Below are 22686 nucleotides of genomic sequence, written 5' to 3' on the forward strand. Positions count from 1 at the left end.
TAAGACAACATGCAGACCATGGGAGAAAGTCCAGGGGTCACCGTGGGAATGGCCAGAGCTCTAGAAAAAAATAGTGATGGAGAAAGGTGGAATGGACTAAACTTCCAAAGAACAGACTGACCAGGGAAGCAAGGTAGCAGTTGTCAAGTATGTGAAAGGCACCCACCAAAATGGAGGGAATCACCTCCTGTCTCTGTCTGTGATGAATAAGATGAGGCATTAAAGGTTTAAATTGCAGGAGAGAAATTGAGGTCAGATGCTGGAAAATGTTTTTGTGAATGGTAGAGATTATGAAGCATTGCAGCAGGTTTCTTGGGGAGGTTATGAAGTTTCCATCCCTGTAGAGATTTCCATGTGTTAGACATTGATCATGCCCAAAGGCAGAGACAGCAGTGGAATACCTGTTTTCTACAGATGCCATTGACCTTCTGCTACTGTGAATTACAAGAGGCTGACGTTGCAATCAAGGCAGTGTCAAAAAAATTAGATTCAAGTTCAGATTTCAGGTGTGACAGATGCATTTCGTGAACCTTCCCAGACAGAGAGCAGTGTCTCAGAAGCCACCTGAACCGGGGCGTCTGCCTTCAAGGAGTCTTGTTTCTGTCTTATAGGACTTTTGGCTTTTCAGAGAAAGTTTCTGTTGTCTCAGTCACTGGCATGTTGAGGACTCATTCCCGGAACAGGATGTAGGGTGTTGCTTGAAATAAGAGCCATAATAGTAAACTTTGTGTTGGTGAAAATACGTGGCCAGACATCTGTGATGTTACCTTTTCTGCTTAGCATGAACTAAACTAGATGGATTTAATATCTGTTTTGTCTACAGCTTTGCCTATGGAGCATAGTTACCAGAGTCAGCGGGCCTCAGACCTGCCACATAGGGTGGACACTTCTGGCTCACAGAAGTCCATTAACTCACACCAGGCTTTTCTTCCACACCAAGTATGGTGTGGAGAATGGCTTGCAACCCTGCTGCCCTTGCAGGAAAGTGACCAGCCGCTCCTTCTGTCATCGCCTCTCCTTCTTCTGTGTCCCTGTAGTCTGCACTTGGCCCCGCTCACTTAGCAAGAGATGGCTGGAGGTGAGCACTTCAGGAGGGCTCTCCTCCTCCTTCCACCTGTTTTCTTTTCCTTGACTCACTGGCTTTAAGCCGTAAGCAGTGACGTGACAGCTGAGTCACGGACGCGCCACCTGGATGCTGTCAGCATCAATCTCTCTTATAGGGATCATAGAAGAACAAAATAGAGAAGACTGGTTGGGCTTCTCATTTGTCTTCCTGCCAGCGGGGTACCGAGCCCTGCAGTGCGGGCTCTGGCTTTGCCCAACCTTGCTCTCAAAATCCCAAGCAATTGGTTTCCACTGCTCCCACCCAGGAACCGTTCTGCCATTTAATAAACCTCCTCACCAAGGGAGCACTGCTTTTCTGTGATTATTATTTAGCCTAACTTTTACTTATGTGAGCAAATAACTTATGACTAATATCCACACTCAAGGTGGTGTTCTTTTTTTTTCTTCATGAAGAAATTCAGTAAAGTTGCAAAATCCAAAACTAAATGTTCTATTTGTTTTATTTAACAGTTTTCAAAGTCTCCCTGCTGCGTGCATTGTTGTACAGAGCAGATATAAACAACAAAAAAGAGATGCAGTCCTATGCCCTGCAGAGCTTACACTTTTCATCTAAGCAAGTTACAGTGACTGAGAATGACAAGTAATGAGAATGCAGGACAAGAGTCATACGAGAAAGGTCGGGATGTTTCTAAATAAAACCCATTGTCGTGCTTTTAATTTGAGTTTATATTGAAGTTTCATCATAGATGGCTATGTATTTTGGGATAATTTCACCATATTTTAATCAAGCTTTTTATTTTTTTTTTAACCTCACAAAGCCATATTGCCAACTTTGGTTTGGTGCTTATTTAAAGCTTTATTTTTTACAGAAATCTGTGGGGTTTATTAGCGGTTACTCTTTCTCTCATCTTAACCAGGATTTTTCAAAACCATTTGTCACTGTTAGTACCTGAGTACCCCAGAGTTACGTGACCTTGTCTGGCTGATCCATGCCACTGCGCTGGGACCGATTCTCCCTGACCTTTGTCTCCAGCTCTCTGTCTCCTCTCCAGCACCACCCTGAACTGCCCTTACTCCAGAAGCGTCTGTCAAGCCTCTTCATCTGTGGCTGTTTGTCTGAACGCAACAAGCAACTTGTCTCTGCACAAACCTTACAGCTGCCTCTGCTCAGCAGAACAACTCATCTCTACTGGACACCAGTAAACCACAGCAAAGCATCATGGAGCTGGACCATCTGCCCCACCTCGTCCATATGCCTTCTCCCGGCTTTTACACCCTCCTCACTGTGTGTTTCCTACACCCAACAGAGGTGCAAAGCCAATTCCTGACATCCTTAGCTTTAGGTCTCCAATCCTCACATCTTCCTCTTCATGCTACATGATTAACAAAGGAACAGGTTTAATTCTGGGGTCACAGAGTAAAAGCTTATCATGGTAACTGAATGTTATTCCAATAGATGTCCATTCAATGCCATCTGTCACACCTGTGGGTTTGGCTATTCTTACTAATTTTATTCTTGCCTTTGCCTTCTGGGAACAAATTCTCTCTGGTACCTGACTGCAGGTTTAGTAAACTCCCAAAGCGAAGCCCAAATGCACTTCAAAAGCATTTTTAATGTGTGTCTTTCATCCTGGTGAAACCAGCTGCCCATGCACATCAATTCCCTGCAGCATTTTTTTCCTTCACAAAATAGAAATAGTCAGCCTGTAGTTGGTTGTCAAAATTTTGCGAAGACAAGGAATCTGCATAAAGGGACTGATTTTAGTACTTGGACCTTCCAGCCTCCCCCTTCCCTCTTCCAGAGTTGCGAAGGCTTGAGAGTTGAGTCCTGCTGGGCATTTCAGAGGGTTCAAAAGGGAGATAAGTGACTTTCAGCTGGAACCTGCCAGGGGTTTGGTTTTATACACACACACACACCTTGCTGAGCAGCTTGGCTAAGTGCACATGTGTTATGTTCAGAAAGCAAGGGGAGGATCTCTTTCCTCTACTAGACCTCCAAATTTGGTTTACTCTTATGTTTACTATAGATGTGCTTAATTATTATTTCAGTATATATATATATATTTTTTTTTTTTTTTTTTTTTTGTACAGAAGGCCCTAGCTCAATTAAAAAAAGCAGATGCTTTGTTGTATAGATAGTGCAGAGTTATTCCAGCAGTCACACTGGAAAAGCATTAGTTATCTAAGGAGACAAATTGAACAAGACAAATCTGGGGCCAATCTGTTTCTCCTCAAGCGGTTTGTAAACACATACCGAGAAGCAGAGAATTAGGAAAGGAGAGTTGAATTTGCTCTCACTGTGACCCAAATTCCAGACTTCAGCTGGTTAAGGGCAAGCAAACTCGGCCTCTCACTTCATTTTAATTTACTGTTTTAAGCAAGACGTCGTTCAAACCTGATAGTTTGATAGGTGATGTTTCTTGGATCCTGCCTTTTGTTAAGGACAGTTTTGATTCTCTCCAAATCTACTTTAGCTCCAGCTGAAGACTGCTCTGGCAATGGGGAGCTCCCAACCAGCCTGGAGCTCCTGTAACTTTTCCTCCATCACCCTGGCTGCTTGGGCCAGGTGTCAGCTGCTGCTCCCGTACAGTTCCCAATAGTTCCTTGGAAACATGAGCAGCTACGTGCATTTGGACCAGGCACCTTCAGCACCAGCTTCAGTCATTGTGCCAGGTTTCTCTGTTCCCACAGAATTTATTAAGCTTTGATGAATTAACTTCAGGGTATGACCTTGCTCTGACAGAAGGCAAAAGCAAAAGTCCCACTGGGTTAAAAGCAGGAAGCAGGGATCAGTCGCTCTGATTGATCTTTTCCAGAAAATACAGATTGAGTTCTCCTGAATTTGGTGAATGGCAGCTGTTTGAGGGATGCAAAGGCATTTGGCTTTCACTGATTCTCTCCAGGCCATTTGGTATTTCTCCAAGCAGTGCCCTGAGGTTTGTGAACTGCTCTCTTGTAAAGAGCTAAACGTATTTACTGAAACACTCCCTTGCAAAGAGAAAGACAGCAGATTTTGTCTTCCATGCACAGCAAGTGGATATGGTAAAGTGCAAACAGCAGCAGTTCACAGTAATCAATACCTACAATAACGCCCCTCCACCTGCAGTTTCTGTTTGGGTTGTACCCAAACTTCTGCCTGTGCAGGATCTGTAACAGGTACTGTTTCAGTACAGAGGGGCTGATCCTGCCCATATGGACCGAATTTTGTGTGTTGCTACAGCAAGACAAGCTTCTTTGGCCATGAGGCAAAAGCCAGCTCCTGTTGAACATCCTTGTTCTATGTAATGAAATGCTGTTTCTGCTGTGCAGGACCCCATGTGCCCACTGGATCCATGTGGTAGAAGGAAATTCAGCATTGTGCTGTTAAGACAAGTCCTGTTGGAAATCCCAGCTTAGGTCAAAAAGAACTGCACAGTATTTGAGGAGAATGATGGCAGTTAACACAATAAGCCTAACCATTTCTAAACTTTTGCCTCCATTAAGCAAAAACAATCAGTATAATTACCTTTTATATTTTGTGAATGGAAATAATATTATACACATTCTGAACATGAACAGATGCAAATTTGCTTTCAGCAAGAAATGTGAACATTTTAGCATAAGGACTATATATATTATGTTTTACTAGATGTTGAATACAAAGAGTTCCAGATAGTTAATTCTGGCAATGAGAAATATCTGTGAGCCTTGTGACGTGAGAAAGGCAAAGAATGAAGCACTTCAGAGGGTAATGTTATCCATAACTTCCATCAGTCGCAACAAAAGATAGCAAAAAAACACTACTCACTGAGATGGGTGAGGGTACTGACCCAAGTTCTGCACTTTTACTCACAGTAATGTTGATTTCAGCTTCTTAAAAACATTTTACTATGGCTCAGGAAGTTCTTAAACCATGGATTGCTGGAGGTTGAGAGAAAATACCAGGGAAGTATCACCATAGACTTACTTTAATCTTGACATTTTTGTTAAATAAGAGGTTTGAGCTGGCCTGTCTCTTCCTACATTTTTAAGTTAAGGGTCAAATCCAAAAAGGATCCAAAGCAGAACTTAAGCACCTACATTTGAAACAAAAATATTCCTTCAGGTCCTGTCTAAGCCTAGAGGCACCTAACTGGGGAGAAACCCAGTCTCCAAGAACCTCAAGATATACAGAGGTCAACTTTGACATGTGCCCAGGAGCCCCACCACCTCAGTGACTCTGAGTCCCGCTGGGTCCTACTAAGGTTACATATTGGGTCAGGGGATGGTCCAGCTCTTGTTGGCTGCGGAGGAAACCACAGGTTTCAGTTCAAGAGCTAAGTTTGTGCTGGGGATGTGTAGCTGAGAAGGGGAGAAAAACCAAACTTGAGAGAAAAGTGAGACAGTGAAAAAGAGTCTTTAGTTGGGATGGTGCTTCAGGAAGGGGAATTGTGCATGCCAGAGGCACCTGTTCTCCTTCTCATTGCAGCTGTACCTCACCTTCCTGTCTGGAATTCACAAACAGCTCTTGTAGGAAGACTGAAACTCCAGATCAGGTAAGTGCCCTCACCACTAGAGTAAAAATTATACTCACCTTTAGTCTTCCTCTCCTCCTAGCTCAATGAATCTTTAATTCTTTTTATGCAAAGAGGAGCAGATTCAACATAAGGGCACACGGTGCTCTCCTCCCTGCTCTTCCCATCTCCCCCAGGTATCTTGCACACCAGAGGAGTGTGGCAGCTGCCCAGGAAACACAGGTTGGGATTTCTCAGGCAGTGAATGGAGCTGAACCCAGATCTCCTCCTTGTCACCCTGCTGACAACATCCTTGTGAAATACAGATTACCAGCCACAGCCTGAATGAATGTCCTGGACCAGCAGACTCTGGTGGCTCAGCCTTGGGGGAAGGTGTGGTTTGAAAGCTCAGCCGTGAGCTCCTTCAGTCATCTGCTTACTTTCCCTGTCTCAGGAGGGAGCCCTAACCAGCCCACGGACTTATTCTTCCTTCATCTGCCCTGTGAACATGTCACTATTTTTGCAGCAGAATAAATCTTAGTGAACAATCTGAAGAAATCCAACTCACAATACACTGCAGCTGGAAAGCTGAAACAATTCTCCTGGAAGACTGGAAAGCTAGTTTCAAAAACCTGCTCCAAATCCGGTCAGGGGTGAAAGACTGGAACAAGTCCCCAAGATCCCAGGTTGGTGTCCTCACCACCACCTTGTATGTGAAGTCAAATGCATGTGATACGAGTGAGAAACCTGATCCAGCAGATGCTCACTGGAAATGCCTGCAGGAGATGGATCTGATGGAGCAGATAGATCTGATGAATTTGGTGGAGCAGAAACATCTTTCAAGAGTTACTAGCATCCTGAGCTAGGTGTCTGTGCCTTGAAGCAGAAATTAGGGAGGAGGTAACTCATGGAAATCCATGTGCCCCTGGAATTTTGATGCTTCAATGTGAAGTGTCTGGGTTCTTGGCTGTCTAAATTTGGGAATTGTGCCTGACCTGTCAAACACTTCCCTGAGCAGTCAGGTTCCTGAGTCCTTACATCACATCTGAAAATGGAGTTTCAAGTTAGACTCATGCAACCTTTTAGGTGCTTAGCTATTGCTTTGGCCAACAACAGCAATCACCAAAGCTTCCGCTCAGCCACCATCTGATGCCAAGGTCCAGACACCCTTTGTGTTTTACCAGAGATGCTCTGTGGATGCCTTTATCTCTCTGGGCACACTGCAAGACACTCAAGTCTTGCCAGCCCTGAGTAGTCTGCAATGGAGCACCAACCTGACTCACTTTTTGAAAGATGTGAAGTGCCTTACTCTAAGAGAGGCTTTGGTACTTGTGACCTAAAATTAAGAAAGGCACCTCTTTGCAGGGCAGGTGGTACCTCAGACATTGACTGATTGCTAATCTGGTAATTTTCTGCTCCTTGTACTGCTGTGGTGCACCCCATTGTGTACAGAAAGCAGGCACCTAACAGGGTGCACAGCCTGTATCAAAATTGTGAGTGTTGTCATGTACCTTTCTATGACTATATTCTTATATACTTACTAGTGCAGGATCAGTAGGAGGCATCAGCTGCCTCACTGATCACAGTGCTTCTTCTTGGGACACAAGACACATTGTATCAGTCAGCCTTTGACACCAGGTCTACAGGACCGTAGAATGTAAATCCTACTGGAGGTGGTGCGTTATTGTATGTGTTGAAGTCACACTGTGTTTACCTTAAAGCAATCTGATGGAGGGATTAAGAAGGTCATGAGTCCATCTCATGGTATCACGGATGAGTAATTAAATTATTCCCAAACAAAACTGCAAGAATTTGACACAACCTAGCTGTTGATGTCTCCGTAATCTTCTCTGCTGGCTTGTTCCAAGTGCTCAACTGTCCTTATCAAGAACTGTGTCCTGGTGAAAGTTAGAATATGTTTCTTCTTTTTCATCTGCCCTTGTTGATCCGTGGGAATAACAGACTCTGTCACAGAAAATTATTCTGGCTTTGCAGAAGGGGCTGATGAGCCTCTATTTGGACTATAGTTCCCAGTATCGGTCACCTCATTATAAAAGTGAGTTAATGCAAATAGGGAAGTTGCAACAGAGCCCAAATGATACAAGAATTTAATTATTCCGAAAAGGTTTAGAAAAACTACAGTGTGGCTGCTGCCTTTGGAAAACAGGAGATTAAAAAGCGGCGTTAGTGGGGTTTGCAGTGCTCAGGGGGAACAGCAAGGATTCACATACATAGGGAGAGCTGAGCTAGTGACAAATACCTGAACAAAAGGGAAATTAACAGAAGCTCAAGTAGGGATGATCGGCAAAGCACCGTCATTTATTTGTGAATTTATTTGTATTTAACACTGTTAATATATGGAAAATTATACTTGGGCTATAACAGAAACAACAATCAGGAATAATTTTACAAGGCTTTAGACTGGTGTAGGGGCTTACAACACCACTGTGGGATGCATCTGGTAATTCAGGGGAGAGGAAAGGGATTTACATCTCTCTCACGATCTCGTCTCTTAAAACATTTAGCTGCATTTTGCTAAGTAACAGACATCGCTACTCTAATACGACTGTCTATACCATTCTCAGGGAAAGGTTTTCATTTACAAGATTAATTTCCCTTCCAGCTTCAAATACATAGACATGGAAAAAAAAAAATAAAAATCAGGGAGACCTGAAGGGCCAGGGATGAATCCTGATCTCAGCAGCAGCAGAGCAAAGCCTGAATAACTCCAGGGAAAAATGCTGGACGCACACAGCGATGCAGCTGAGGTGAGATCAGGTCCTGAAGTGTGTGCATCCCAGGCGGGGAAGCCTTTATGTCCCCTTCTTAAATTTCAAGGAAAGCTAACAAAAGAGTCCCAAGTGCTTTTAGAGCATTTCTACAGCTCTCGAAAGAAGCCGTGTGTCAACATTTGCATATGATGCCTCCAGGCCATCAGCTTCAACAAGCGTCGGATCAGGCTGAGCGGCTCGCTGCCTTCGACCCACAGCTTTGTCTGTTTTAAGACAAAACAGGCTGCCTGCAACCCGGGTGAACCCGCTGGAAGTGCACCAAGGAAGCGGGGGACACCGAAATGTTGCCCTTAGGAAATCTGTGTAATCACTCTACCACTCTCTTCTTTCTTTCTTTTCAGGACGGCTGCTTAACCCACCGCTGTGAAATGCGTGGGTAACATCACAACATTATCTCCAGAGGGGAAATTCCTTTAGGCAGTTAACGATGCAAGAACTCCCGCTGTACTACCACCGTGTACTCAGAAAATCAAAATCAATTAATGACAATTTCTCTATTGGGGGGGAAAAAAATACCTTGATTTGGACCCATCATTAGACAGAGAAACCTACAAAATGCCGTGCTGTAACCCAGCATAAACTCTGCTAAAGGTACTTCTTCCCAGGGCTCCCCTTCCACTTGGCGAGCCCTGCCTGGGTTCGGGAAATCGCAATGGCTGTAACGAACTTGAATTACACTTGGATGTCTTGCGGCGCAAGATCCACCCGCGATATTGTCCCACTCATCTTTGTGCCGCCGAGGCCGGACGGGGCCAGGCTGAGAAAGTCACGGAGAACACGCCAGGGCCACTTGTTGCCTGCGCGGGGCTTTCCCCACCCACTCCCGCAGCAAGCGGTGCGGTTCGACGGCGGCAGGGAGCTCACCTGGCGGGACTGGGGGTCCGTCCGCCCCCCGGGGAGTCACGCAGGGGCCGTCCCGCTGAGATCAAGGAGGCACATAGGAATGCTAAACTAGAGGGATGGGAGAACGCAGGAAGCAGCTTCGGGCGGCAGGTGAACGGGGAAATACGATGCGTGCCCGACCGTCCCGCTTTCAGATGGGAGCAGTTTAGGCGGTGCTCTCACGGACTCGGCCGGTGTGGCGGGCGGGGTCCCCCCCACACCAGCGCCGGGCGTCGTGGGGCCGGAGAGCCCAGGGGTGTGCGGGACGCACCGCCGCTGATCTCCTCCCCACCGCCCGCCTCGCCCGGGGGGCCGCGCCGCCACCGGCGATCCACGCAGCAGGCGGGCCGGTGCCGGCAGACGGGCGCATCGCGGGACGCAGCGGCGGCGGAGCCCCGAGTCCCCCCAAGGCAGCTCCCCCTCGGACTCCGCGCCTCGCACCCGGCCCCGCAGGTGGGTCCACCCGCCCCGCGCCCGCCCCGCTCCGCGCCCCCCACGTCGGGGCGGTGACAGGGGCGGGCGAGACTGTCCCCCCCGCGGGGGAGAGGGGCAGAGCCGGGCGCCCGCTCGGCTCGGCGACGCCCCCGCGCCGGCCCAGCCCCGCCGGGCGGACGGGGCGCCGCGTCCCCTCGGAGCAGAGCGGGGCGGCGGCGGCTGCTCTCGGCGGCGGCATGGCGGGGCGAGCGGCGGGCCGGCGGGCGGGCTGAGGCGGGGGCCGGGCGGGGAGGTGCCGGCGGCGGGGGGCTCACCGCCTTCTCTTGCCGTCCCCCGCAGGGAGCGGCCGGCCCCCCGCGCCACCATTGCCTCGCACGGCAAGGAGGACCTGCTCGCCGTCGCCGCCCGGCTGTGGCAGCGGAGGAGGCGGCTTCTGGCCGCCGCCGGGCTCGCCCTGGCCATGGCCGTCGCCCTGCTCGTCGCCGTGCCCCTGCTGCTGCTGCAGGCGCCCGCCGAGAGCGGCGCCCACTACGAGATGATGGGCACCTGCCGCATGATCTGTGACCCGTACAGCGGCGGCCGGCCGCCCGGCCCCGGGAGCACCGCCGCCGTGGAGGCTCTGCAGGACCTGGGCGCCAACCCCCCGCCGCCTTTCGTCCAGGGACCCAAGGGGGAGCCGGGCCGGCCGGGCAAGCCGGGACCCCGCGGACCCCCTGGGGAGCCGGGTCCGCCGGGTCCGCGGGGGCCACCGGGGGAGCGGGGGGACGCGGGGAAGCCGGGGCTGCCCGGGCTGGCGCTGGCGGGCGCGGGCGGCGGCGGTAGCGGCGGCGGGGCGGCGGCGGGTGGCGAGGCGGCGGGCGGGCTGAGCGCCGCCTTCAGCGGGCCGCGTATCGCCTTCTACGTGGGGCTGAAGAGCCCTCACGAGGGCTACGAGGTCCTCAAGTTCGACGACGTGGTGACCAACCTGGGCAACCACTACGACCCGGCCAGCGGCAAGTTCACCTGCCAGGTGCGCGGCATCTACTTCTTCACCTACCACATCCTCATGCGCGGCGGCGACGGCACCAGCATGTGGGCCGACCTCTGCAAGAACGGGCAGGTGGGTCCCCGCCCCTCCCCCAATCGTCCTGTCCGCGCCGGGTCCCCCTTCCCGACCCCGGTGCCGCATGCGGGCACCGGCCGCCGCCGCCGCTCCCGGCGAAAGAAGCAACCGGAGCATCCTCCGCGCCGTCGGGGCGGGGGTGCACAGCGGGGAGCAGCTTTAAAGCCGCGGCAAACTCTAAACTCTCGGCTTGCAAACATTCCTGCCAGGCTGGGGGAAAGGAGAACCGAGGAGCAGGGCGGTAGATAGGGCACGAGAGTAGTGGAGAGGCTGAGGAAGAGGGGCTGGGGGGGCTGATGTGCCCCGTGGCTGTGTTGGCAGGTACGGGCCAGCGCCATCGCACAAGACGCGGACCAGAACTACGACTATGCCAGCAACAGCGTGGTGCTGCACCTGGACTCCGGCGACGAGGTGTATGTCAAGCTGGACGGAGGCAAAGCTCACGGAGGCAACAACAATAAGTACAGCACTTTCTCTGGCTTTCTTTTATACCCCGATTAACACAAAACGAGCGACGTGACACAACTGACCCCACCATCGATGCGTGTGGGGCTGGTTGGCATTTCTGTACCCCATCGTGCCACTGTTCCTGCTGGTGTCCGCCGTCCCCTGTCTCCGCAGGTCACTTTAGCTTCATTATCAGTTTGTATGTTTGTTTGCTTCTTTTTTTTCTTTCTTTTTTTTTTTTTTTTTTTTTTTTTTACCCCAGGGGAAATGAAATAGAAGTGAAACAAAGCGATCCTTACTCTCCCTCATTTGCTCTGAACCCTCCCCTCCCTTTGTCAGCCTCAGTGTTTTGTGTGTCGCACCAGGAACTTGGCAGCTTGAAACTCTTGAGTGGGTTCCTGGGGGCCGTAAGAGAGCCCTGAGTTCGGCGTGTGCCGCACAAGGAATTGGAACCAGTCATGTTTTTTTGTCAATGGGTATTAATTATGGTGATGAGTTTTCAGATCAACTGTTCTTGAAGTGGGATTGAACCGTAACTGTTTTTTCCTCTGCTGCTTTGTTTGTATGGGGTCAAGTGTAAACTTAACTTTTCTGTGCAATGCAATGCTCGTATGAATGATGATGTCATTAACGTCAAACCTGTTTCTGTCTGCAAAAGAATTCAGTTGTTGACCACAATCACCAAAATATCACATTAAATTATGTTTTTAGACAATACCTTCTTGGTGTCTGTCTCTTCCAGTGCTGTAAAGGAGCGCTGTGGTGGTGCCATGGGAGGGTGGGAGGTAAAAGTGGGGGTTGCTTCTGTCCTTTAGGTTCACAGTAACATTTAAAGTTAGGATGGAGCACCTTGGCTTGCTCCTGATTATTGTTCAAGGGGGCTGGGAAGAAGCAGAGGGAGAGGAAAATGCACCTTAATGCATTTTTGTAAAAAGGCTGCACAGAGTCATCGAGAGGTGAGAGTGGGGATGTGGAGCAGATCTCCTAAATGGATTTACTGGGTATAAGCCTGATCCTGAGGTTAGTGAAGTACAAGAAAAGTGGTTAAATCAGTGATTAGGGAAACTCATGTTTCTGTAACATGCTTAACAAACGTAAGAAGGCAGCACGGGAGAGAGTCTAAACCCCCACACCTGCAGTGTGTATATTGGTTAGAAACCACACCTGACCTGCAGGGTCCCTGAGATGGGCCGGGAGAGAAAGCTTTCTGAAGACTGGCAGATTCAGGCCATTTGGAAAGGTTTTATCCTGCTGGTTCTCAGTAAATCCCAGCCACCCTGGATCCTTTTAAAAGGGCAGGAGTGGTTCTGAGCCTTTGATGGAGGAGGTGCATTTTTCATCATCACTGCAGTAGGTAACCTCCTCAGTCTGGGTAAACTGGGGTTGCTCTGCTGAAGCTGAAAGAGCTAACTTGATTTATAAAAGCTCGTACTTTAATTTTATTGTCTTGTCATTTAATTTTTCCCTCCTGAAGGTCTTACCTTCCTATCAGCTTACTGCCCTTTGTAGCATAAGTGCAGTTTCCCAGGTATGAGAGACAGGACCTGCAGTGCAAAGGCTCTGCTGAGGCTGGAGCTTTGCTGCTGCCCTGACATTGCAGAAGGAAAGGGAACCACAGCTGGGATGAACTTGTTCCAGCCCCGCTCTGGGGTAGCCCAGTGACAACCGAGTTCTCACAGTATTTCCTGTCTCCTATCTAGTCCTTGGTGGGTATTGTCTTCTTGTGGGCTAGAAGAGGAGGGCCAGAGAAAGAAAGCAATTCCTCCCTTCATCCTGTCCTTCATCCCCCACCTGAGGGAAGCAAAGTTCATAACCAGGTACATATGTTAGACACTTATCAATCTCTAATGTCTTGTTGATTCGTACTATTTAGAATATGATTTAAACTGGTGTCTGAGACCCAAATGAAGTATAATTGCTGTGGATCCTCGGGTCCCCCCGGATCCGTAATCCTTTTTGACTATTCCTCCCCTCCCCTCCGATGAAATGGAGCTTAGACACAAAGCTCTCGGTTTAAATTTCAAAAAATTAAAATTGACATGCAGCAGCATTAGCAGGAGCCAGGAGGAATTCTAAGGAGGTGCCTGGGCTCTGCTTTATCCTTTGCATTAAGAAGCAATTTGTACTTCTAACAAAGACCCAACTGTTCCCCCTTGGCAAAAGGGCAATGAAGATGCCTTGCAAGGGAATTGCTGTTCACAATACTTAAACAAATTTGAATCTTAGATTTTTAAATCTGTATTCCCTGGTGGAGCCTGCTCCTCGCAATTCAAATGCAGGGCTGGCCGTGTGTGCCTGCCAAGGTGTCAGTAGCTAAGCGGATGATGGATTGATGAGGCAATGGGAAGACACAGGCTCACAGTGGCGGTTTGCCCCGACAGTGATCTATGTATCTGCACATTATCAATGTCATGAGGGGGCTTGAACCACCCTCACTAGATGTCTCATTTTCCACTTATCTCTTATGTACTAATTATCAGGCTGGATTATTCCCCGGGATAGAAACAAAAAAAAAATGCTCATTGCCACTCCACTGACAGTTTACACAATCGATAGAATGAACGTCTCCCTTGGCTGCTCGCAGGCTTTGTTGTTTCCTCTCCTCATCGCAGGCACCGCCAAGATTGCCTTTGTGGGGGGTTGATGGCTCTTACCCAGCAGATGTGGTGGTGGTGCTTGGACAGGCTCCTCCAGCCCAGTCATCCTGGTAGTAGCTCAGTGTGTGAGTTTGGTGGTGTTTTGTTTTTTTTTTTTAAGTAACACAGGCAATTGAGAGATGAGAAACTTCAGTGCTGGGTGGTGCAGCTGTGCAGAAAGGCAGAGGCAGGGTTGTGAGGGGGATGGCAGTCCCTGTGCTGTGGGTGGCTGCAGGGTCATGCACAGCCCAGCAAGCAGCCTGCGGTGGCATCTCACCCTCTGGGCTTCAACTGGGTCCTCCTCTGCTTAGATGTAGTCCATGGCTTATATATATTTTGCACTGCACAAAAAGAAGGGGCTGTTTATAATAGGGATACCCTGGTCCTCTGGTTTGGATTGGAGAAGGAGAATTAATGTGCTCTCAGAGGCCGGCTTCAGCTTTCTCTGAGACTGGCTTTCCCAAATGATAGCGACATCTCAAACAGCCATTAGCCAGTGTCTGTTCTAGATGTCTGACTCCCTCTGTTATTTTACTTGAAGAGTAAAGCAAATGCTTTAAAGAATTGTGAGGTGACCAGATATGATACAAATCGGGAAAGCTCCCTGGAAGGAGTGGAAGGGTGGAGTTTCAGACAAAAGGTACTTCTGTTTTGTGCCCAGCTGCATGCTCAAGGTAAAATAATAATAAAAAAGTTAAGACCAAAAAATAGACATGTTCATGCTCACAAAGCAACTTGGCTACTGTGGTAACAAATCCCTGATCTTTGTGCTACTGATGTGAATCCTTGGCCCTTGTACTATGCCTGGGCAGCACCGGCTGTGGAAGGGATCCCTGGAAAAGAGGGGAGCAGGGAGACATCCAAGCACACAAAACACCATGAAAGGGGAAATGGGGATGCTGCTGAGAGCCCCAAGAGAGATGCCAGCCACCCCTCATCTGCGGCCGTTCCCTGGAGAAAGGTGTTCAGGTTACTCTGCTCTCCCACAAGCCAGCGGGTTTTTGGCTGGGCACTTGCTGTCTTCTGTTTTGACCTGCATTGGTTTGGGGAGCTACTTGCCAGTCTCTAGGGAGATGGGTGAGGAAATTCTGCTTTGGCTTGAGTGAAGCAGGTTGGCTACTGGGGCTAAGTTTTCACCAGCCAGTGCACAGAAGGAGTTTTCTGAGGATACCTGTGCTGCAAGAACAGGTGTCTGGTGTCCCATGCAAAATTGACTGCCTCTGTATTTTCTAGGATCTGGGCTTGTAGATTTTCTCCTTGATGCTCATCCTTTTGTGGAGTGATGCCTGGGTTGATGGGGCCACACTGGCTCCCAGCAGGGCAGGACAGCCCCACATCTGGTTTCTCTTCTTTCCCAGTTGCTGTTAGAAAAGTGAAGTGCTGCTTTTTGTGCCTTATGGCTTTACACACGTGCATTGAACCAAGCTTTGGTCTTGGGCTTACTGCTTTTGAAACTCACTCTGGGCATTTTTCTCGGTGATTTAGTGCTTGCTTATCTCCTTGCTTGGCTCCTTCAGAGGCTTATAGTGCCTGGACATGTTTAATTTGTGAACTCACAAAGTAGAGAGCATGGATTTGGTGGATGCTCATGTGATCTTTTTCTGTTTATGCCGCAGACTTATTATATTAAAGGGGTCTGTGGCAGATAGAGGCAAAATGGTATATAATTCTATTTTAAATTGAAATGTTTGTGTTTAATACAATTTTTTTTTACATTTCCCCCCCCTTCCCCCCCCCTTTATTGTGATTGTACTGAACTCTGGGAAAAATTCCTGCAAAGATACTGTATCTTGGTATTGTCTCTGGGATAAAGGAGCCTGTCAGAATAAAATAAAGACTAACTGAGTCTTCACTGACTTTGAGACTGCAAGGAGTTTGGTCCTTTTTACAGTGAATGTCTGCATCATGCAGAGTCTTGGAAGATTAATTACAGACAGGAGAGGTAAACTGTTACCATGTGGACACCCTGGCACTTACGAGTGAGAGCTTGCTCACAGCTGGTTTCACATCTAACGGCATAAAGAGGTTCAGCTTGATTATAAGCTGTGGCTAACATGCAAATGGGGCCTCATTTCTCTAGACCAAGCCTGTGCAGGATCAGAAGTTAATACCTTGGTCACGTAGTAGATGCCACAGGAGAAGTTGGGGAGACGCTTCACTATTTCTTCAGCCCACTTGTACGAGTGAGCTTCGTTTTTGAAGGCTGCGTGGGGGATTAAAGCAGGTGGCTGAGCTGCTGATTCCTCTTGGTTTAGGACCAGTTTGTTACTGGGCTTATCGATGAGAGGCCAGTAGAGGGCAATGCTGGTTCCCTGGAAATAGCCTGTGGGACAGAGGCATCACCTCCTGGGGAGGCAAGAAGCTGAGGCCGCGGTATCATTTGATGTCTTAGGCTTGAACATGTACCGGAATTCCCCCTCTTTCCCCCTGTGTTTCAGGCTGAAGCCCTGAGAGCTGGTGGTTTCAGGTCACAGCTTGAAAGGTGCTGAGCCACTGCAGCGTCCTGGCCCCCACCGCAGTGTGCTCTGCGGGATCTTGCTCTCAAGCTTTTGCAGAGTGTAATTCTACAGAAGCTGTGAGTTATGGCCCTGTTTCCTTGTACAGAAAGCCATAAATGCCCATATTCTTTGGGTTCTTCCAAATATAAAATAGCCTGAGTTAACCATTACCCCGTGTGGCACAGCTCTACATTGTAATAAATGGGAGTAGATTTTCTTCACAGGGGGCTGATGGCATATCTTTCTCTCTGTTGCATTTGCTTCTGTTTTGTTTATTTTTTTATTTATTTGCCTTTGGCATGAGCTAAGGTAGAAGCAGAAAAGGCCTGTTTGGTCCCTGTGATCTGCTGCCCTATTAATGCAGGATTATTTCCTCCAGTGTGCTGTGAGCATGGTGACATGGAGAGCATGGCTTGCCTGCAGCCTTTGGCTGCGCTCCTCCCAGCAAGGGGACATTCGCATGATCCTGGCTCTTCTTTTTGCTTACAGCTGCCAGATCATATCTAGAAAATGAAACAAAAGTATCCAACCTCAATTGTGAATGCAGCTGAAATGTTTTCTTGATGCCATTTCTCTTTGTCAACAAATTGCTTATTCCTTAAGTGTTGTGATGTGATCCCCATCCTAAAGAGGAGAGATCTGCTGCTGAGAATGGAGGGGGAGCATGCCCAGGAGAATGACTTGTTTGAAGATGTGAGCACAAGCTTTTGTTCTTCATACGATCTTAGTTTTAAGATGCACTTTTGACGGTATGGCAATGCAGAAAATGTTTTATCTCCTTGGGGAGGAAGCTGCTTTTCAGGTAGTGTCTTGCTCATCCCTCATTATTGTAATGTTGTTCCTAAAACTTCACGTCAGCCGTGCTGTGCTGCAGCACGTGAATGCTTGAGGTGATGGAGATCAGATCCAGGTGGGTTTCTCTCTGTTTTGTTTTGGCATACTGTTGAATTCTTGATGTTTGCTTTTCCTTCTCCTGGCACCTCATTTTTCATGGAGATGTCCTTCCTGGGACCTGGCAGCCCAAGGGCTGAAGTCTGCTTCCAGGTATACAGATCTAATTCTTCTCAAACTTAGTTTTCCCCAGCATCTGTGGAGTCACAGTCAAGCCTTAAATACATTACTTGTAGCTCCCCTCAGATTGCCAGTGTGGCAACAGGTTATGTAGTCTTTGGGGATGAATCTCAATCTTTGTACCCCAGAGATGGAAATGGTCCAGGCCCTTTTTGTGTCCTGCCCAGTAAGTGTCACTATGCAAAAAACTTTCAGGGAAAGCACTATTAGCATCTGCAGGGAGGACAGAGTAGCTTCTTTTCACAGAATCACAGAATGTTAGGGATTGGAAGGGACATCTAGCAACCTGCTTAGGAAAGAGAGGTGGCAAATCTCTTTGAAGCTGAGCTCCTCCAAGCCCCTGCAGCTAAGAGAGCTTGGATCATAAACTGCAGCATCCTCTCTCAAAAGGTAAAGTGTTCTCAAGGAGTAACACTGCTGCTATTTCTCAATTCGTGTGAGAATGAAGCCTGAACATTATTAGAGCTGAGCATTAATTAAGCCAATAAATTCCTTTGTCTTTTTGGGTGTGTTTGCAACTAACATGCAAAATTGCATTGATTCCAGCGACTCCATAATTCACAATGCATAGTGTTATTATATATTGATGGTGTACACTCTGAAGTCTCCAAAAGACATTGGTGTGCATAGTGAAAAATACTGTTGTGATCCCAGTTAAGCCATTACAGGCTGGGTGAGTCATGGTGCTGCATAAGGTTCTGCCAAAGCCTCAGTTGTCAGTGTGGGGTAGGAAGACCACATGGAAACACGTCTCTGCTGAGCATACGCTGTGTCTCAAAGGCTGTTTGCACTTTATATAGCTTTCAGAATTAAGGTGGAAGAGAGAAAAGGTATTCCAGCTGCTCCTAAAAAAAGAGCTCAAACTGATGTGAAGAGAAACTGATTGTAAAGGAAATATGTATTTGGATCAAAGCAAAGCAGGTGTTTAAAACACTCTGAGTTTGAATTCACATCTGATTGGGGATCTGAATAATTGTTCCTCAAACAAAATTTGTTCAAAGCTAAGAGAAGGGAGATGGGACAGGAAGGGTGTCTCAGAGACATAATGTTTTCTCTCTTCCAGGAGGACATTGTTTATGCAACCTAAGACAGGACAAGTGTCCACGATCACTGAACCATGCCATTTCTCTCTGCCTAAAATTGACTTTTGCAGCATCAAAATAAGTTTTGCTCAAATCTTCTCCAACATCTTTTCCTATGGCAGCAATACCAGGGGGACACTGTAAGGAATAATTGGCTCTTAGTCTCAAAATGCTTAGTTGACAAGGCCGTCTACATGAGATTGTGTTGCCTGTTTTTCCTTACATTTGCTCTTGTTAGCCTCCCCAGATCTGTAACAGCTCTGGTCTCTGGGTGGAAGGGCTCAAGAAAAGGCATGTGGCTGGTGGGCTAGATGTTCTCTGTGAGCTTGGTCTGATCCCTATCAAAGCTGGTGATTAGTGGCTTTAATGGGGCAGAATCGAGGTTAGGTTTGATCTTTGGCTGGGATTTTGTGGTGCTTATGCTTTTTGTTACTGTTCTCCATTCTCATGAAGTTATTTGATTTGGACTTGGCATAATCAATAAGCCTCTGTATTGATATGTACAGTCTTTGAAGACTGTGGAGCACAGCATGGGACGGATGTGCTTTTACTTCAGAATAGCACAAATCAAATACACAGCTGTTGAATTAACTTGTGTTTGGTGTTTTCTGAGAGCTACAATTCACATTTCCCTTTCCATTTCCCACTACCATCCTTCCAAAGAGAAAAAGAAGACCCAGCAAGGTAAAACTGAAGCAATTGTAGATGAGCGTGATCCTCATGTATGCAGAGCCTGTATGATGGTTTTAGAGAAAAGTAAACTGAATGGAAAACGAACAGTATACAAGATGCTATCTCTGATTTCAGAGATCCTATCTTTGATTTCAGGCACAATGCCAAGGCAGAATTCTTGATAGCTTGTCCAATTTTCTTTTGAATTAGTGCATCCACTACCTACCTACCTACAGCTAACCACAAACTGTCCTTTTTCTTTTCTATTAGCGGACTAATAGGACTGCCAAGTTTTACTTTCTTAGGTGGGTCTTAAATGGGAAGTGGTTTCTTCATGGAAGCATGATGCCTGGAAGATGAATTTAGGCTACCTTGTAGCCACAGGAAACCTCCATATTCCAGCAGAATTTAAATTGAAAAATGGAGCTTGCTTCTCATATGATATTTCTTGAACTATTTTCTCCAAGGAATAGAAAAGCAAACTTGTCAGGTAGGCAGGGATTCACTGCAATAGTGAAATTTTGAGGTATCTGTAAGTGTTTATCGCTTGATTCACTCCTGGAAATCTCCGAGTGAAATATGAGAGCCTGGATTGTTTACAAAGGTCAAACAAGGTGATTATAGTGGTCCCCTCTGGCCTGCAAAATTCATGAACTGTGCTGTCAAATGGAAGTGTGGACAAAGGCAGAGCTGAGTTTTTAAAAATTTGTCTTAGTTATCACAGACTGGTGGTGTTTTTCCTCACCCCATGGTTCACAGGGGGTTTTGGGGTAAGGCTGAGCAATCATCCCTATCTGCAAACTGAGGTCAGTCACTGCCCTTGGACGTTTTAAACTCACCTTATCTCCAAGGTACGAACACAAGTTTCTAGGGGCAGAGTGACCTGGTGATTTCCCATGTGCTTGCTCATGGGCTTCTCCGTCGGTGGCAATTCCTTGGGCAGGCACCAGAGTCGGCATCAGGTAGTGAGGAGAAAACGTGGATTTAACGGATGTGAAACTGTCTTCTTCCTTTCTCTCCTTCTCTCTGTTATTGCTGAAAAATAAGAAAATGATACACAACTGTAGCAAATTACATTAAAAACAGCTGTGTGAATATTACAAATGCTGGTCATGTGACTTAGATGACTCTCCTATCCAGTGATTTCTAAGCCCATTGGGTAACGTACTGTGAGACCAGTTATGGATGATGCATTGCCAGGGATGGCGCCAGAGTCTGTCCTGTGCTCTGCTCTATTCAGTGCCATCATCAGCGCTGTGAATGATGAAGTAGAAGACCTGCCTGCTAAATCTGCAGATGACATGAAGGCAGAAAACAGGATTAAATTCAAAATGACCTTGACAAAGCAGAGGAATGGAATGTAAAAAACCAGGAGAGAGTTAAAAAGGTGTGCGTTACCTCTACGCAGAGGCAGTCCATGGCATGAACATGTGCCGGGAAGCCAGAGAAGCAGAGGGGATGGCTGGGAATAGTAGCCAGGGAGCTGCTTCTCAGAGAGGACATGGTGGACCACTGACTAAACATGAGGTGACTGTGTATGTTGTGGAAAAGGCCAGGGTACATATTGAAATGTGGACATATTGAGCTGTGCTGGAGCTGGAGCAAAGCCTCCAAATGATACAAAGTAATCCCACTGTCCCCAGCTCTGGGAAGGTCTCACTTGGAGCAGTCTCTACTTGTGGGGATCATGCAACCAGAAAGCTGTGAGATGGGTGGGGATGGTTCAGGAGACAACTGAATTTCCAGTCTGGCAACCTGGAAAATGCAACCTGAGAGGAAAGAGGGATGGGTTTGGCTGCTCAGTTAGTAGAAGGGGCTGTAGGTGGCACAAGGGGATCATCCTTAAGAACAAGAAAGGAAGGGAAATGTGTTCTCTGTGCTCATTTTGAATATGAAGGAAGAGAGCCTTGATATGCAATAGCAAGGCTGAACTGAAAGAGAAGCTTTTGGATGGTGAGGTGTGGGAGCAGGTTGCATGAGAAGGCTGTGGGTCTCCAGCACAGAAGGTGTCTAAGAGTACATTGGTCATCCATCAGATTTGGCTGTGGCACAGCTGTGTTGGGATGAGGAGCCAAGCCAGATGACTCCTCGAGATCATATATACTCTTGATTTTTCCATCACCCTTTCTTTCTCTGTGTATCTGCAGAGATATATACACCCATCTGCCTGCCTGTAATATAACCCTCTGAAAATGAAGTTTGGTGTGTCCGTGCCCCAGGCCATGCTGTCTCCACACACCAGAGTGGCTGCATCTCTGTTTGGTCTGTTTTGCAAGGGTTAAAGGTTCCTTTGAGGGTCTTCCCAGCTTGCCTCCAAATGGGACAGCACCCTCCTGGTGCTTTACACTGCTTGGCTGCCTGCTTCAATGTCACAGTAATGACAAGCAGCAAGTCACATCCCTCCCAGGCTCTGAGGGTCAGGGGTTTTGGGGTGAGGAGGAGGTGGATGTGCATGGGGTGATGGGGTGGGTGCAGAGGGATGCTGGTGGAAGGGCTCTTGCCAGGATTGATCCCCTGAAGCTAAGCCCTGCACCATCCCTGTGTTCATAGCTCCAGACTGCCGTAGCTCGTGCTGCCCGGGATCCCCCCTTCAGTCCTGTGGAGTGACCATGCAGAGGTGTCACCACACTGGATGCCCTTCCATCATTACCTCTACAAATCTGTCTGAGCACATTATTTTTGCATCTACCATAAGAAGATGGAAACCTGGACCTGCTGTTCAGTTTTCCAAAGGCATCTAGCACTTGGATCCCTTTGAAATTCATGGATGTGAGAAACTTCTACGTCTCTGAGCTCCAGGAGCCCTGTCTGTGTGTGCCTGGTGCACCAGAGCACTGTGGGGCTGAGCCCGAGGGGGCTGAACACTCACTGTTTTCACTGTAGTGCCCCCTCAAAGCGAGGATGCCTCACAAGTTTTTACTGCACTTTTTATTTATATAATCTGCAGGTTATCTGTTAAAATGCAACCAACACAACCCCAAGACTTTTTCCCATGTAATTCACCATTAGTGGTTGTGTGTGAGTGATGCAGAGGTTTATCTCAAAGCTTCGTCTCCCTGGATCCCTGTCACTTAATTTCCCTGTTCCTGTAGCCCCTTTGCCCCACACCTGTGGTTTTGAGGGGACTTTCTGAGATCTCCTCTTCACATCCTAGTGTTATTCGGATGTGCCAATTCTAAGAATGGAAAATATAGTGTTCATTGAAAGAAAAGCTTTGAAATATAAAAAGAAAGGGGAGAACATGGCATAGTTAGCATATCTTGCTTGTGGATTTTTTTGGTTTTTCCTCCTAACAGCAGAGATCACAAAAGGGAAAAATGATAACTTGGTTAGAAAGAAAAAAAAATCCCACTGTAAAAATGTTCACATTTTTCAAGTCTTAGCTTGAGTTTGTTTCTACTGCATTCACAACAGTCTGACAATCCTTGTTTCTATCCTGGTCTGGAGTTTCCATATTGACCCTCCGCAGGACACAGTTTACAGTGGCGGTGCTGACTCACTCTTCATTAAGAGTGGCAAACAGTGACTCCTG

General features: G+C 47.6%; 1 protein-coding gene across 1 annotated transcript; it reads left to right on the forward strand.

Moving 5' to 3' along the window:
* The first annotated feature begins 9993 nt into the window (after positions 1-9993).
* Positions 9994-11872, forward strand: C1QL2 (complement C1q like 2). Its single transcript, XM_082055607.1, has 2 exons — positions 9994-10745; positions 11070-11872. The coding sequence occupies exons 1-2, from the start codon at positions 10107-10109 to the stop codon at positions 11247-11249; spliced, it is 819 nt and encodes a 272-aa protein (XP_081911733.1). The 5' UTR covers positions 9994-10106; the 3' UTR covers positions 11250-11872.
* Positions 11873-22686: the final 10814 nt, after the last annotated feature.

The sequence above is a fragment of the Streptopelia decaocto genome, assembly GCF_964273445.1.
Source record: "Streptopelia decaocto genome assembly, chromosome: 6".
Taxonomy (NCBI): domain Eukaryota; kingdom Metazoa; phylum Chordata; class Aves; order Columbiformes; family Columbidae; genus Streptopelia; species Streptopelia decaocto.